General features: G+C 54.1%; 1 protein-coding gene across 1 annotated transcript in view; it reads right to left on the bottom strand.

Annotated features, from left to right (window-relative positions):
* The window catches only part of RHBDD1 (rhomboid domain containing 1), a 108,500-nt gene continuing 92,703 nt past the window's right edge, over nucleotides 1-15,797 (bottom strand). Inside the window, exon 7 of the mRNA XM_037029292.1 lies at nucleotides 1-276. Coding sequence (XP_036885187.1) covers nucleotides 182-276 — 95 coding nt within the window. The 3' untranslated portion in view covers nucleotides 1-181. The remainder of the gene's footprint in view (nucleotides 277-15,797) is intronic.

Raw genomic sequence — 15,797 nt, 5'->3', positions numbered from 1 at the left:
CAGCCTGTTTGTGGCTTTAGCCCCAGGTGGCCCAGGACACAGGCCGCCACAGAGCTGAGCAGCTGGGGGTGAACACTGCATTCTCTGCCTCTGTTAGGAGTGGGTCGAGGTTTGGGGGGATGCACCAAACAGGCGATAATTACACCCCCCGCAGTGCGTTGGCCCAAGAAGCCTGGTGTCCTCACTGGTGGTCAAATCTGTGAAGCCGTCTTCTCCTCGTTTCTTCTTCTGGTGACAGGCGGAACCCATAGGACGGCGGGACGCTCCTGCGGTTTCCTGTCATGGGGAAGCACAGGGAAGTCGATCACTGCCCACTGGGGGCTCTGACATTTACAGGGTGCCGTGTCCCAGGGTTCCCGTGGGGGAGGTGGGGATGGCTCATGCGTCACCTTCAGTTTAGCAAGAAACAGAAAGAGGCCAACACTGGTCTCCTTGAAATGAGCCATTTCACACACGAGCTGTCAATACTGAGCTTCAGCATCAAGCTGGTATTTTCAGTGTGTTCTAGTCTCCGAACCTAATCCGACGACTCATTCTGAGGCTTCTGCACAACCCTCCTGTGTGAAGTTTTCCTTTCACCATGCTGCCTCACTCGCATCACTGAACTTCCCTAGTGTCTCAGGGACTCGGTTTATTCATTTTTTGTTAACACTCAGAAATGATTTGTCACCATCTGCAACTTCCCCACCAGGGAGGCTGCTTGGTTTCTCTCGCTCAGCCTCCGGGACTCCCCTTCCCCCCTCTAACCTGCGCCTCCTGCGCCGCCCCGGCCTGAGACCCACAAGCACCCATGGAGCATCTCGGCCACAGAGCAGGGGCCGCTCCACACACAAACACGCAGGCGTAACATGGGAAGGTCACGGGGAGGGTAATGAAAACACTGCTGTGAAGGGCTTCTGGGGGCTGCAAACATGCCCAACAATACAACTCACAACGGTTTCAGCATCTCGATCACTACACCGAGAAACACTTTTTCAGTCCTGGAGGGAGGAACGAAGGAATGAAAACAGACAGTCCTTGACCTTAAGGCACCACTGATAGACTCCGGTAAAGAGCCGACCTTCTTCTAAGCACCCACACCCAAGGGGCTGCACCCGGCCACCCCCAGCCCCTGCTAACCTGGAGAGTGCTGAGGGGCCCTCTCCCGTCACCCACACGGACCAAAGTCTCACTCTTGCTCCCGGGCCCCACCCAGACTGCCCTGCCACTGGGCCACTCCGGACCGAAGGGCTCTTCCATCTCCAGCTCTCAGCCCCCTCCTCCGGGGAGTCCTCCTGCAGCAGTCCCCGCACCCTGCTGGAGAGGACGGCCACTGTGCGCACTGGCTCCCCTCCTACGGGGATCACAAGCTTCGGAGGGCAGGGACCGTCTCTGACAGTTCTCTCTGCTCCCCAGCACCTGGGACAGTCCTGAACACACCGTGGCAGCTTGATAAATTCCTGGGCTTGACTCAGTGGCACTTGCCCGTGGCTTCCAAGGGTATGTGTTACAGCCACACCAAACGACACCCAACAGTGCCCACTGCCGTTCTGACGCGGCTGACTCAGGGAGTGGGGGTGGGGTCAGTGCTCCAGAAGCCCTGGCCTAGCTGGGAAGGGGGGGTGGGCAGGGGGTTCCAGCCAGGAGGGAAAATGAGTGAACAGGGGATCCCTCCTGCTCGCTCTGCAAGTGCAGTGCCCTGTCAAAGGGGTTTGCAGGTGACACGCTGGCGTGAACCTGATGCACGGGTGGTGTGGAGAGCCGAGTAACTAAGAGTCAGTACGCCGGGCCCACAGCGGGGATTTCAGTTGTCGGACAGGAGAGAGTTTTAAAGGGCAGGCAGAGGTTAATGACCCCTCTGTAGTTTTGCTCTCCCTCTGTGTACCCACACCTGGGCCTCCACTTCTGAGGCCCTCGGAGGATCACCCCTCCTGCTGGCGTGGAGCCCTTCCTGACCAGCAGACCCAGAGGAGGCCTGGGCCCGCCTCGGCCACACATTGCTGCCCGGCAACACACGGCAAGGCTGCTCCGGCCAGTGAGGCACAAGTGGGCAAAAGTCAGGGCAGTCGTGAGTGTGCGAAACACAGTTCCTCCTTGTACTACTGTCTACCAATTACTGTGTTATTTTCCATATGGGCAACTGTAAAGCTTCGTTTGCCCCAACCTGTACATGTCAATTTATCAACTTTCAGTAATGACAATGTCTAAACATACAGGCTTATAAGACTTTTGCCATAAAGATTTTATGAATACTGTAAGGTTAAACATTTTACTGGATATGGCTTTTGCCATATGTGGGAGTAAAGGAACTTCTCTTTGTTCAAAGTGGTAAATGCTTTGAAATTACATTGAAACGCATGCACCCAATTACCATGAGCTCATTGCTTAAAATTGTTTCATGCGATAAAACCCAAGGCCTGCTTTTCCTTTAACGGTTGTTTTTAACAAGATCATCTCTGATTGAACTTGTGAGCGTGGGCTAGGACGCACCACCCTGTTGCAGCTGGGCAGGGCACGGTGCACAGCAGCTGTGTGTGGAGCCTGAGGCAAGGGTGACGTGGCGTGTGGACTCCAGCCTTGGGCCCCTGAAGGGGCTCACGATGTCCAAGAGAAACGCCTGAGAGTTACTGTCATTGTGAGGGGAAGTGCAGGGAGGGATCAGAAGAGGCCAACTGGGACGGTCCCTGGGCCCCGGCTCTCCAAGGAGCAGCAGGCACAATGCTTACTGGACCCCGTCGCAGGGCATTTGAGGAGATGCAGGGCTGAGCCAGCAGCAGAAATGCCACATGTCACAGCAGAAAATGCAAGTCAGGGGTGGTACAACAATCATGTTCACTTAAAGAGCCCTGCTCTGGTGCCCTATTTCAATTAGCTTTCAGCTCTAACTTTATGGTCCCCATTTTACAGATAGGGAAACCGAGGCTTAGAGAGTGTTAGGGACACACCAAAGGTCACAAAGCTAGCACGGGGCAAGGAGAACGTGAACCTGGGTCTCCTGATTGCAGTTCTCACAGCCCCAGGTTGCCAGCCCTTCTCACACCCTGAGTGTGTTAAATACCACCACCTCTCCCCACCCCCAGTCCTCCTGCTGGAACCCTGAGCGTCTCCCCCTTTTCTTCGTGGTTACGCAGGGAGCTCACTGCCGTTCAAAATGGAGAAAGAAGAGCCAGCCTGAGCCCTCAACCCTGTGGAACTCCCCCATCATCACAGACGAGGCTGCACAGCTGCCCACGGGGGGCCCCTCAATTCCACCGGCCACAAGCGGTTCGGCTTTCTTGGGCCACCAGGGACCTCGGGGATGACAACATGGCTGTGACCACAGTGATGGTTCATTCGTAACCGGAGCTGATTTTAGGGGCATTTTGAATCCTCCCACCCCATGTTCCTGATAACGTTGAAGCCACCCTGCCGTCCAAGAATGACTTTATTGCTTCATGTCAGGCTCTGGACACTGCCCTCTTCTTAATTAATCACAGGGTCGTGTGGGGAAAGTTTCTAGTGCAAATTTGGAGCTGGCATTTTGGAGACAACCACCTACACCACGTGTTACATCTTCGCTTCTGGGTCCCGGCCACTCGGGGGCCAGGCCTGCTGACCACACCCCTCTGTTTCAGCTAGCTCCACCTTCCAGTCCCCCAGTTTTCACTTATCTTTTACACTGTTTCTATATTTTCCACTGTGCTACAGAGTATGGGTGCGGCAGAAGAAAGGCCCCCTTGAGTGTGGTCAGTACGGTAATAACACGGGAGGGCCCCGTGACGACCCTCTTTTCTCTGCTGAGTTGAATCCCGAGTGGAGTGTCAGCAGGTCTGGGCGAAACGGCTCTGCAAGGACAAACTGGGGGCAGGGCACAGCACCCACGGCCTTGCCCTTCTGTTTCTGTTAATGGAGGTCAGCCCCCAATTCCATTCAAACGAACAGGGAACAGGCCTCAGAGAAGCTCAGGGCCACGGCCCAGTTTAAGAGAAATTGGCTCCCTTACAGCACCAGTAGTGAGATCATAAGATTGACTGATTGATTCGTGGCTCCTGATGGAAAAAGGTTCCATTCTCTACCCTTATTTGTCAGGCAGGCACTTCTGTGTTCCAGGGCAGAAGCAGTTCATCCCGACGGGAACTGCAGGAGGGGGCACCAGGCCTGATGACCATCCCCCCACCGGGCGCCATCCCTTGAGACGAAGTTAATTGGCTGGTATTCACTGACCCTGCTCCTGACCTGATGAGCGCTCTACGCCATCCGGCGAAATCACACTCAAGCGACGTCGCTGAAACTGGGGGGCTAAAGAGGCTTTCACGGTTCTCACGTACGTGTGTGTTTTAAAAACCCAGGAAACCTCAAAGTGCCTCGCCTGCGTCTTCTGAGATTTCTATTGTCCACGAGAGCGGCAGCAGGGGAGCCCCATTTTCTCTTTGGAAATGTTACCCTATCAGAATCCCATCCATTATGCAGCTTCCCAAGCGCCTTCTGCAGAAACGCCTGTTAAGTCATTTGCTGAGGGGGACGTCACAGGCCTGGAAGAAAGCCCGCCACCCTGCCGTCCGAGTGGGAGGGGCTTTGGAGAGGGAAGGCGTTGAGGGCAGAAAGACCTCTTTCCCCTGTGGGGCGCTAATGCTAATTATCTATCCACCTACCTATTTATCTATCTCTTTAAAAAAGCTTGAAATTCACCTACAACCTCACAACTTTTATACAAGTGGACATTTAAAGAAAGGTAGCATTGAGACGTGACTGGAGAGAGAAAAATCCACATTTCCACTCTTCAACCCCCCAAAGCCAGCCACAGTGGGGACTTCTTAGTTCTAAAACAATGCGGAATCTCAAAATGAGAAGCTTTGAAATGGAGCTCATGTTAGTTGCTACTTTACCTACAGTGCTTTTCTTCCCTGTCTGGTTAATTCTGGGGACCTTTAATGGCCTCAACTGACGTAAAATCAAGGGGCGATAATCCAGTTAGCAATTCGAGTAACCTAAAATACTGGGTCCACTCTGCCAGGTCCAATGTTCCTGCAATATAGACCATGTATGGTCTGATCGCCAGCACGGAAAGAGAAAGTCAGGGGAGAGACAGCGAATGTTAGCTGGGCAGCCGCCACACGCTCACTCTACTTACTCTCCCCTCCTGTTTCAAAAGCATGTGCACGGCTTGATCGATTTTCATGAACTGAACACGTGGGACCAACATCCAGCTCGAAATACAGAATGTCCCCCGCGTCCACTGGCCTCCGCAGGCTCCCTCCCAGTCACGACCACACCCAAGGGCATCCACTGTCCTCCTCCTAAGAGGGCAGATCCGTTTGTCTAATTCTGTCCACAAACGGGTTCACACAACAGGCTCCCTCGTGCGTGGCTTCACTGTGTTGTTCCTGAAATTCGTCCCTATTGTTCCATGTGGTTTTATTCCACTTATCCTTCCAGGTAGAGTCTCCGTGTCTACTTTACAGATGGAGGAATTGAGCCTAGAAGACTTCAAGGAACTTGCCAGGGCCGCACAGCCGGCCAGCGGCCGAGTCGCAGTTGGGACCCAGAGCCCCCTCTGTACGCCGCACCAGACAGCTCTCCCCTCAGTCCCGGACCCGGGGCCATAACCCTGAACGACATTATTGCCTTAATTGTGATCTGGAGTCGGGTCTGTTCTAAGAGGGCAGGAACGACTGCCTTAGATGAGGCTTATTGCGGAGGGGAAAGTGTTTGTGGACGATTGAGTGTTGGGTGAGGATCTCCTGAGACAAGGTGCACGCGTTGTAGCCCTCGCCCAGCTGCAGGCGTCAGCCTAGGTCGTTAACTGTCAAGTCTTTAAAAACAGAGGATCGTGTATTATCTCTCATAGAAGAGGTCTCGGGTGGCCTCTCTCCCGGGCAGCGGAGGAGTGGCCAGGAGGGAAGGAGAGGCTGAGGGTCAGAGCAGCTGTGCCTAATGAGGAAGCACTGGAATGTGAAGCATAAAAAACCACAAATGGACATAGATTCTGATACTAAAGAACTTTTCTATTTTCTTCATCACTTTGTCTTAAAGCCTTTGAAAACTGTGTTGCTACCTTAACACTTTACCAAGAAGGATTCCAATGACACCAGGAATCATTTTCAAACACCTTCCGCATGTATTTAATGATGCTTTAAGATGTTTAACGTTCTCCTTGCTCTAACGCAGAACGCCCGCTCGTCAGTGCTCTGGGGGTGCCCCGGTCTGTCTCCCCATCACACCCGCTGGTTCTGGAACCTGCAAAGAGGGCGACAGTCTCCCAGTACACTTTGTTCCATACACTGAGACTTTTTTTTCAATTTGGGCTCATTCAGGGACATTCACTGGACAAACACACGAACACGAACACTCTGGGGAAACAGGGTGCAGGGCTCCCAGAGGGCAGAGGTTGCCTCTCACCACCGGAAGTTGTGTTCTCAGGGCCTAATCCGTAGGAGGGGCCCTACACGTGGGCTGGGGTGACAGAGAACCTGCCTGGAGGCACAGATTTGAGAACACAAGTCACAATAAAGAAAAAGAAAACTGAAGGGTGAAAAAAGGAAGGTCATTTGTGGAGAGAGAAGGAATTCTGATTAAAAAATATATCAGTTATACAGTCTCAAGAGTTTTTGACTACGACGGTGCAAAAGTGTTATGCTCTCTAAATTACATTAGACATTCAACACTCTGTGTAACGCGGGTTTGGTGTGAGGGATCCTGCCCAGCTGCGGGCTAACGTAAGTGCTCCATGCACGCATGCTCAGGTGGGAGAGGCAAAGCTGTGATGGCCAGTGGGTCAGGTGTATTAAGTGGATTTTCGACTTACGATGGTTTATGGGTGGGGTAACACCATAGGTTGAGGGGCATCTGCACACATGAGCACGGACAATGTTAAAACAAGGAAAAATGGAAGCCCTCCGGAGCAATAAAAGCCCACATTCGTCTCGGAAGCCCCAGGACCAGTGCGGCCCAGTCTGGCCCACTGTGTCTGGCAGGGACCCCGCCCCCCTGTGCAGACAGGGTCTCGAGGGACCGGCAACAAGCACAGCGAAGGCAGCGTTCTGCCTGTCCCGCCGGCTGGTCCTTTTGCTGGACTCCACTCCAGGGACCCTCAGGCCTCAAAGGGTTCCCTAGGTCCCAATGGCTACCTGCTGCGGTCTCTGGACTCCCCAGGTCCTGGCAGCTCTGACCCTCCAGCCTTCCTCTCTCGGGGGGAGGAGGCTGCCCCCGAGATGTTCAGGTGCAGCCGGGGTTGGGGAGGACAGGCAGGAAGGGACTTCCAGTGGCCCCCTCAGAGCCTGGATACAAGTCCCACTGCCAGCTTCCTCTTGCTTTTGGATCTTGCGATTGTCCTTGAGTAAGTTTTATATGCATCTTTTCTTTTTACAGATAGGGTAGTGGGTAAAAGAGTGTGTTTAAACTATAAGAAATTGAGCTAAAAAAGATAAAATATTGCCTCCCCCGGGACACGTCAGGCTCGGGCCCTGTGCCTGCCACTTGCTGTGGCTTTCGTTCTGAGGGGGGCTGCACAGATCCTCCCCTTCCGGGCTCTGGCAGGCGCGGCCCCAGGAGCAGAGTTCCCGACACACAGCGATGAACTCACACCGAGGGCAGGCACCAGAGGCAGCCCATGGATGGCTCACAGACAAGAGGACAGCAACGCCAGGGAGGTCTGGAGACTCTAGGATCTGGACAGCTGCCCGATTCGCTGCTGCGGTCCTCACACTTCAGGGGGCTCAATAATGGAGAACTTGTTAAAAACACAGAGTTCTAGGTCCCGCTGTTAGAGATTCTTAGGCATGAAGTGGTGGCTGGAGCCCAGGAAGCCGTATGTAATGGGCACACGGGTGACTCTGCCACTGGTGATGAGGCGCCTTGTGGAGTGATGCCGTGGAAAGGAGCTGAACTCTCCCGCAGGCGTGGGTCCGCCTCCCAGCTCCACCAGGCCCTTGGAGGAGTCCATCTCCTCCCTGGGCCCCAGGCTGCTCGTCTCCACACCAAGCAGCTGAACTAGACATTCATACCTCTGCACAGAGGGGTGACATCCGTGACTGTTTCTGCTTGGTTCCTGGGGAGACGACAGAGTCAGCTGACCAGACACAGGCCCCTGCCTCCTCTCTGGCCAGTGGCCTGGGGGGCTACTCTGGAGGATCCTGCCTCCCATTGGCCAGCCTGGCTGTGACTTCTGGTAACAAGGCTGTGACTAGGTAACTGGGCCTGGTAACTAGGCCCCTCCTCCTGACATGTTAATTTTTAATAAAGTTTTAAGTTTGGGATAATTTTAGGTTTATGGAAAAGTTACAAAGATAACGGACAACTCAATTTCCCTAATAAGGTTAACATCTCACGTGATCACAGTGTCCCTGTCTGCTAAGAATCCACACACAGGGATGAGTATGTTACCAGCAGCTGAAGTCCAGTCTCCACTGGGATTTCACCGGTTTTTCCCAATTCCCTTTTTCTGTCCCAGGACCCAACAGGACAGTTCATTGTCATGTCTCCTCAGTCCCAGCTGGTCTGTGGCAGTTCCTCAGTTTTCCGTGGGTCCCATGACCCTGAGAATCCGGGGGAGTACCAGCCTGGGAGCCTGGAGATGGTCCCTCATTTGGTTTGTCTAGTCACCGTCTCATTGGCCTGTGGCCATGGGTTTGGGGAAAGAAGACCACAGAGGCGAAGTGCCCATCCCAGCGTACTGTGTCAGGGGTTGTGCTGTCAACGGGCGGCATCACTGATGACGCAACCATGAACAACTTGCTTGAGGCTCCCCTCCAATTTTAAACATGTTTGATGAGTTTTGAGGGAACGAAGCTTTGACCACGAGAGTCCGAGACGCACGGGAAGAGGGAGGTGTGGGCACCTTCAGCAGGCAGGCACTTTCCCTGTTTCGGGACAAGAAGGATAAGGTGGGGTTGCCCCCACCTTCAGGTCCCCAAATTCCAGGTGTGACACAGGAGTTGTTTGAGAGGGTTTCCCGCTCGGCAGACTTGGCGTGGAGCCCAGGCCACCGTATTTTTAATGAGCTCCCAGGTGCCTGTGACCTACACTGGCTTTGGGGGACCACTGACCTGCACGCAGCTCAGTTTCTTGTTTCAGCAGGAAAGATCCAGCCGGGGCTTCATGCCAGTACTGCCACTTGCCACCAGGTGGAGCCAGAGGCCGCGGACGCAGAACCTGCTGCGGGAAACTGGGACGCATTCCAGCCAACAAAGCATTCTGCACCGTAAGCACAATTAGGGTTCTTTTGAAACAGATGGGCTCCACAGAAGCTGCGCCGGTTATCCCGGAGCTGCTCATTGTCTAGATGCTCCAAACCTGGGTGTCACTTGCCAGCACGGAGCAGTGTCCACGTCATGGCAGATCTCCTCCCGCACCCAGGTGACCGACAGGCCGCGGGAGCGGTGGAGGTGGGGTCGCAGGTGTGGACGTGGGTGCAGGTGTTCTAGCCAGTACTGAACTCAGAGTCGACTCTCGCCGCCGCGCATGTGGCCTCGCACAGCTGAGTGCTTTTACGGGAAGGATGGGTGTCCCTCAGAATCAGGACAGATACACAGATACGCTTTGTGGTGATGAGACAGCCAATCTTGGATGCAGTAACCCTAAAAGTGATTTATTTTAAACTGAAGCAGAGTGGTTCTGTTTCCTGGTTCACATTTTCACCCAAAGCCCCGCTGACACTTGCCCCCTCTTGAACCAGCGCGGCAGGAGGTCGGGAGGAGGAGGCGAGACAGAGAGGGGCCGTCGGCGCCCATCTGGGCCACGCCTGATGCAGCGGTTCCAGGTGCAGGCATGGACTCACAGACTGAGTGTTCCGAGAGTCCTGCAAACGCACAAGGGCCTCGGGCACCAGGGGGTCCTCCCTGGGGAGCGTTTGTGATTCCTCAGCCTGGGACCCCAGACAGGTCCCTGCTGCCGTCCTGGTCAGCTGGGCTCAGAGAGGCCATGGTGGTGGTGTCTTCAGAGTTGGCAGCTTGGCCACTGGTGGTCTGGCTGCCTCCGCAGCTGTGCCCACCCCCAGGGATGAGGGACGCATGCATGAGCTTGCTGGTGGACGAGGTCCTGCCTGGGACATGGCTTCCTCCCTCCAGGGGGCAGCACACAGCCCACCCTCTCTCCTGCACTCCGGCATTGTGCCCAGGCTCTGGAATTCCGAGTTCCGACGGAGGCAGAGAGGAGCACTGCAGGAGGCAGAGAGGAGCACTGCCGACATTCCGACTTGTTTCATTTTTTCTCACACCCTTCACTCGAGTCTCACAGAGCTCAATGCCCAGGTCTTTGAACAAAGGCCCGAGCTGATGTTTTCGCTACTGCTTTAGTCATAGGCCCTTGGAAATTAGCTCATATTCCCCCGAGGAATCACAGTCCTTGGAAAACACCCTTGAACATGTCGCATGAAAAGAAAACCAAACAAAAAACAAGTAAACATCATCCCAAAATACCAAGAAATAAGGAAAAGGAGGGTCAATAGGAGAACTTTGGAAAGGGGCAAAGGGAACTTAGGTTGGACACTTCTGATGAAAGTGACCACTCGGGGTCAGGTCCAGGTCACACTGGACAGTTGTAGCAGGTGACCGCATGTCAGAGGAATGGGGGCAAAGGGGCTTGGGGAAGGCAGCTGTGTGTGTAACAGGACCCACAGCACCCAACGCCTCCTGCATGGTCCCGCGAGACCACAGCACACGGGATCACCAACAAGCCCCCTGATCCACAGTAGCAACTCCCCAACCTGCCCGTAGGGGGCTTGAGAGGGGCAGATTCCAGGCTCTAACAGGGAGGTCCCGGGTCAGCACCCGTGGCAGTGCCCTTTTCACAGGCTCATCCAGCGAGTCTGGCGCTGCCCAGCCCCTCTGGGAAACCTGGGTCAGAGGACTGCAGTCGCACACCCTGGGGTTTAGTTTGGCCTTGACCGTCACTGGCCCCGCGTGCCATTTGGTTTTGTACGTGTCAGTCCTTGTCCTGGGCCAGGGACCTGGAGTTCCTCAGGTTATGTTGTGAGGCTCCACTCCGATGACGCGGGTCCCAACAGTAAGATGCCAGAGCAGCCCAGCTCTCCCGGGGAACACAGTGACCCCAATCACAGCAGGACCCTGGAGGTTCTACCGGTCACAGCATTAGGTGCAGAGGAAACTGGCCCCAAGTCACCCAGTCCTGGGGACCACGGGATTCACCTCTGGATCCCGGGGGCCTGGTACGTGGTGGGTGTACCACAAGTGTCTGAGGGATAAATGAAGGACCAACCCACATGCCATCAGGACTGGGCAGGGAGTGGACAGGAGGACCAGGCCGAGACAACAGGCTAGAGGGCACCGAGGAGTGTATATAAATGGTGGCAGGCAGGGAATCTCAAGGCGCAGGAGTCCCAGGAGGTTTCTGTCCTTAGCTGCTCACTGGCCACGAAATCCTGAGAGACAGCTGCTGAGAGGAGGCACAAAACCGGATTTGTTTCCTCTCTGGAAAGCACGCAGCTCGCCTGGGCCCTGGGGTTCCGGACGCACCAGAGATCTCTCGGTCACTAGAAATAGGCCGAGGCAGGAGATGGACTATGCACATCTGAGCTGAGTGCTATCCTAAAGATTTTAAAAACTCAAATCATTTCTACTTTGCAAGTGCATAAGCCTGATTAGAACACAGCCATGTGCTGGGGATAGTGATATCAGCACAAAATTGCAGAAACAATCCTTGACCCAGGAAACTGCCCCCGAGTCTCGCAGGGGCCAAGGAGCACATCAGGGCTCAGTGCTCTTTCACAAAAGCCAAAAGCTGCTTGGCCTCCTTCTCCTGCAGGTGGAAGGAGAGGAGGACAGACAGTTCTGAGAAAGGCCTGCAGGGAGGGTGCCTTGCGGCCAGTCTCAAAGGTGCCCCAGGCGGCGGGGATGGGCTGGGGGCATCGTGGGGACCGTCTGCCCAACCCCGAGACAAGAAAATAGAGCAACTCCAGGTCCATGGCCAGATGTGTGCCTGGTGGGTTCGCCACGAAGGCAGGAGAGGGAGGAGGTGCAATACCTAAAGGAGAAAGACGTTGTTGTCAAAAGGACATAGCCATGATCTGGAATGGTCTTGGAAACTGGGGTGGGCTCCTGCTCAGAGGCCTTGGGCCCTGGGAAGGTGAGCGAGACAGAGCCTCGCGTCCTTGCAAGCTCTGCGGGATGAGGGGCCCTGAGAGGCACCTGGAGAGAAACAAAGCCACAGCAGCCCTGCTCTGTGCCCCCAGGAGCTGAGTTCATTATGTGGGTCAGAGTTAGCGCGGGGGTGGCTATGAACTTCTGAGATGTGATAAAGTGCACTGGAAATATGATGGTCATTTTTAAACACGCTTCTGTATTGGAACCTCACCCTGGGCCTAATGACCACTTATGGCGTATTTTTGGGGTCTGATTGACTCACCCCATCCACACCAGCTCTGATCTTGTGCTCCATTACAGAGAGAGACAGACAGAGTAGGGGTATGTGTGTGTGCTTGTGTGTGGGTGTGTTAACTTACACACATATCTCCCATACACAAGCCCTCCCAGCCTCAGGAGACCTGGGGGCTCTCCCAAGACTGTTTTCACCCCCTTGAAACAGCACCTGCCTCTAATGGGCTCAAACTGACCCAGAATCGCTCAGAAAGGATTCTCAAATGGTCTATGCTATATAGACAGACACAAAAAAACAACAAAAATGATTTAACTCTTCTTACATGTCTATTAATCGTTTCTAGTAAAATAAAAATTATTTTATGAACAGGAAAGGAGACTTCAGAGCTACATGTCTGGACTTTAAATTCTACATTAGGAATCTAGAATTAGGCCTACCTTGGCTGACTGATGATTTAGGTAAGGGGGGAGGGACAGGTTGCTTTCTGAGCCTCTTTGGAAAAACCTAAGTGTGGGCTGCAGCCAGATTAAAAGCTAGTAGTGGATGGCCTCGCTACAGTTTTAAGAAAGAAGCTCTAATGAGTCCATTGAGCCTGGAAAGGAGATCTGTGAGGTGCATCCGGTGCAGCATGAAATTCGTGGGTTTTCAGGGCAGGAAGGGAGCACTTGGGACGGTGGCCCTCGATCTGCTTCCCTTGGAGACGGGCAGGCGAAGCCCCGAGGGGGTGGTCTCCCTGCTTTGCACAACCGTGAGGGGCGGAGCCAGAACCTGGGTCTCTCAGTGGTCTGTTCCTATCACCCGGCTTCCTTGTTTTCTCTTTCACCCATTTCCCCCAGCGTCATCGAAACCTCCCTTCTCAAACTTGGCGTGGGCATCGGTGCTGCACAGGAGTGCCCTTCTGCTGCCTGGCTGTGGTGGGGCACAGGTTCTTGAGCCCGACAGATCCGAGTGTGAGTGCTGGCTCTGACGTTTTTTCTGCGCCCTTGGACGGGCTGCGAACTTTCCTCACTGACCCTCAACCTTCTTATCTGTGTGATGCAGACACCCACGTCAGAGATGTGCTCTGAAATCCATGAAGTCAAGGGTGTCAGCACCTGGCCCAGAGCAGTCAAGGGCAGGTGGCACCTGTTATAGCAATAACCCCCTACTCCAGGCTGTCCCATCCTTGGAATGCCCCCCAACACACACACACATCCAGCTCGTCACCCACACATGCCCAGACCTCAGAGTCACCCTAGACGTTCCTCACCTGCCCTTTCCAACCCATCACCAAGTCCTGTCTTTCTAACCTGAATGCACCCCAAATGCCTCTACTCCTCCCCCCTCACTTGTCACCAGTTGGCCTGTACCTGTCCCAGGACCCCAGGCTGGTGTCTGAGCCCCCGGATGACCTCCCGCATGCTCTCAGTTCTTCCCACCAGCCGTTCTTCGAAAACACACATTTCTTGATCAACTCTACCCTCTGCCTGACACCCTCCAAAAGTTTCCTTTAAGAATAAAGGTCAAAATTCCTACCCTGCCCAGTAAGCCTGCCCCCCCTCAGTTCCAGCTCACCAGCTCTCCCCTCCTCTGCCTGCTGCGGCGNCCTTCCCCCCTCACTTGTCACCAGTTGGCCTGTGCCTGTCCCAGGACCCCAGGCTGGTGTCTGAGCCCCCGGATGACCTCCCACATGCTCTCAGTTCTTCCCACCAGCCGTTCTTCGAAAACACACATTTCTTGATCAACTCTACCCTCTGCCTGACACCCTCCAAAAGTTTCCTTTAAGAATAAAGGTCAAAATTCCTACCCTGCCCAGTAAGCCTGCCCCCCCTCAGTTCCAGCTCACCAGCTCTCCCCTCCTCTGCCTGCTGCGGCGCCTCGGGAAGGGACTCAGGCACCCCCTCTGCCTGAAGCCCTCACGAGATCACACCCCCATTGTACAAAGGATACTGCGGTTAGCGATGATGCAGGGCTCTGATTGGTGCAGGAACGGGAATCCTTGGTAGGTGGCGAGCGCCACGGGGGCGAGGACAGCGAGGGCTTCTGCCCACATGCTCCCCCCAGGACGGATACATGAATGAATGTGTATGTGGGGGGCAAGGAGGGAAGGAGGGAAGGAGGAAGGGAAGAGGGAGGGAGTGATGGCCAAACAGCGGTGCAAGGAAGGTGTGTGACTGCCTGAGGTCTGAGCCCGCAAATAATACGGCCGGGACACCCGGGGCCAGATCAAAGCCCAGGGTTGTTCACATTGCTTTGGAAACCAGCGCCCACACCCTCCACCCCTTTGCCATCCAATCCTTCTTTACTTTAACAGCTGGCTCAGCAAAAATATAAATAAATAAATGAGTGTTTGGTTTTGTTTTAAACGGGAGGCGGAGAGGGTACGGAAGGGGTCACCACGGGTGCCTAAAGAAGAAATTCCAAGTTCACACAGTGGATATTTTGAGTTAAAGGAAATATGACCATGAAAAGGCACAGAATCTGTTGCCATTTGGACTCAGTATAACAACATTTCCAAAATTGTTTCTACGGATCTGAAGATAGTCGGTCAAGGGAAACTGACCTGGCAAGAGGCCTAGGCCTGTTTTCGGGCAATTCTCTCGGAAAAAAGAAGCGGGCCGCAAAAGTCCCGCGAGGCCGCTCAACCAGCGTGACCGGTCGGGATGGAACGCACTCCTGTGAGTCATCGGAGCTTTAAATACTCTAGGAAAAAAAGCATTTATAAAACGTGCCCAAACAGCCACTCTTTGATGTGGTGAGCCCTTTTCGAACCACATTGTTCGAATTTAAGTGGAAATGCAAACCCTCCATGTTTACAAGGCTGCTTTGGGAGGGATGCAATATCAAAGCACAACTTACATTTCAAAGACCGGACTTACAACCTCAGAACAATAGGGCTTTCCCAGTGCGAATTTATGAGCTGTTAAACCTCAAAAGGCTTCTCTAATTAGCAACGAAGGCCCCTGACGTATTCGCAGCCTGATACAGGGGCTGCTGTTGATGCGATTTGGGGTGTACTGCTTTTATCAGAACTTCTCCTCACTCTCCCTGACCTCGGACGAGGGCTGTTGCGCTGCTCTCCTCGCAGCGTCTGATCCTGCTAATTACGCTGCGAGGACGGGACGGCACTGCACGGTTTACCGCTGCTCCTGGGGTGCGCTACAAATTATACATAATGCATCGCACTGTAATTGCTGCACTGTGAACTTGGCTCATCTTCCCAACCGAAAATACCGACATCCAAGTCGCTCTATTATTTAAAAAAAAACAAACCCACGAGGGATTCTTTCGGATGATCAACATCTGAAGACATAACATTCTCATGAATTCCAGCCGGCTATTTTGGACACATGAGGGGGGCAGACAAGGCTGAGAGGCCAAGCAAATACACTTCACGTTAATGTTTACAGAGAAGAAGGAGAGGGAGAATGCAAAACAGTCGGAGGGGGAGAAGCCCAAGTACAGACCAGAGCTGGAACTGGGAAACCAGAGATGCTCCGTGGCTGGCAGAGCCCAGGGGCCTTCCC

This window comes from Sturnira hondurensis, unplaced genomic scaffold, assembly GCF_014824575.4.
Source record: "Sturnira hondurensis isolate 20B ecotype Veracruz unplaced genomic scaffold, ASM1482457v3 Scaffold0020237, whole genome shotgun sequence".
In the NCBI taxonomy this organism is placed as follows: domain Eukaryota; kingdom Metazoa; phylum Chordata; class Mammalia; order Chiroptera; family Phyllostomidae; genus Sturnira; species Sturnira hondurensis.
This window is presented reverse-complemented; position numbering and strand designations above follow the sequence as displayed.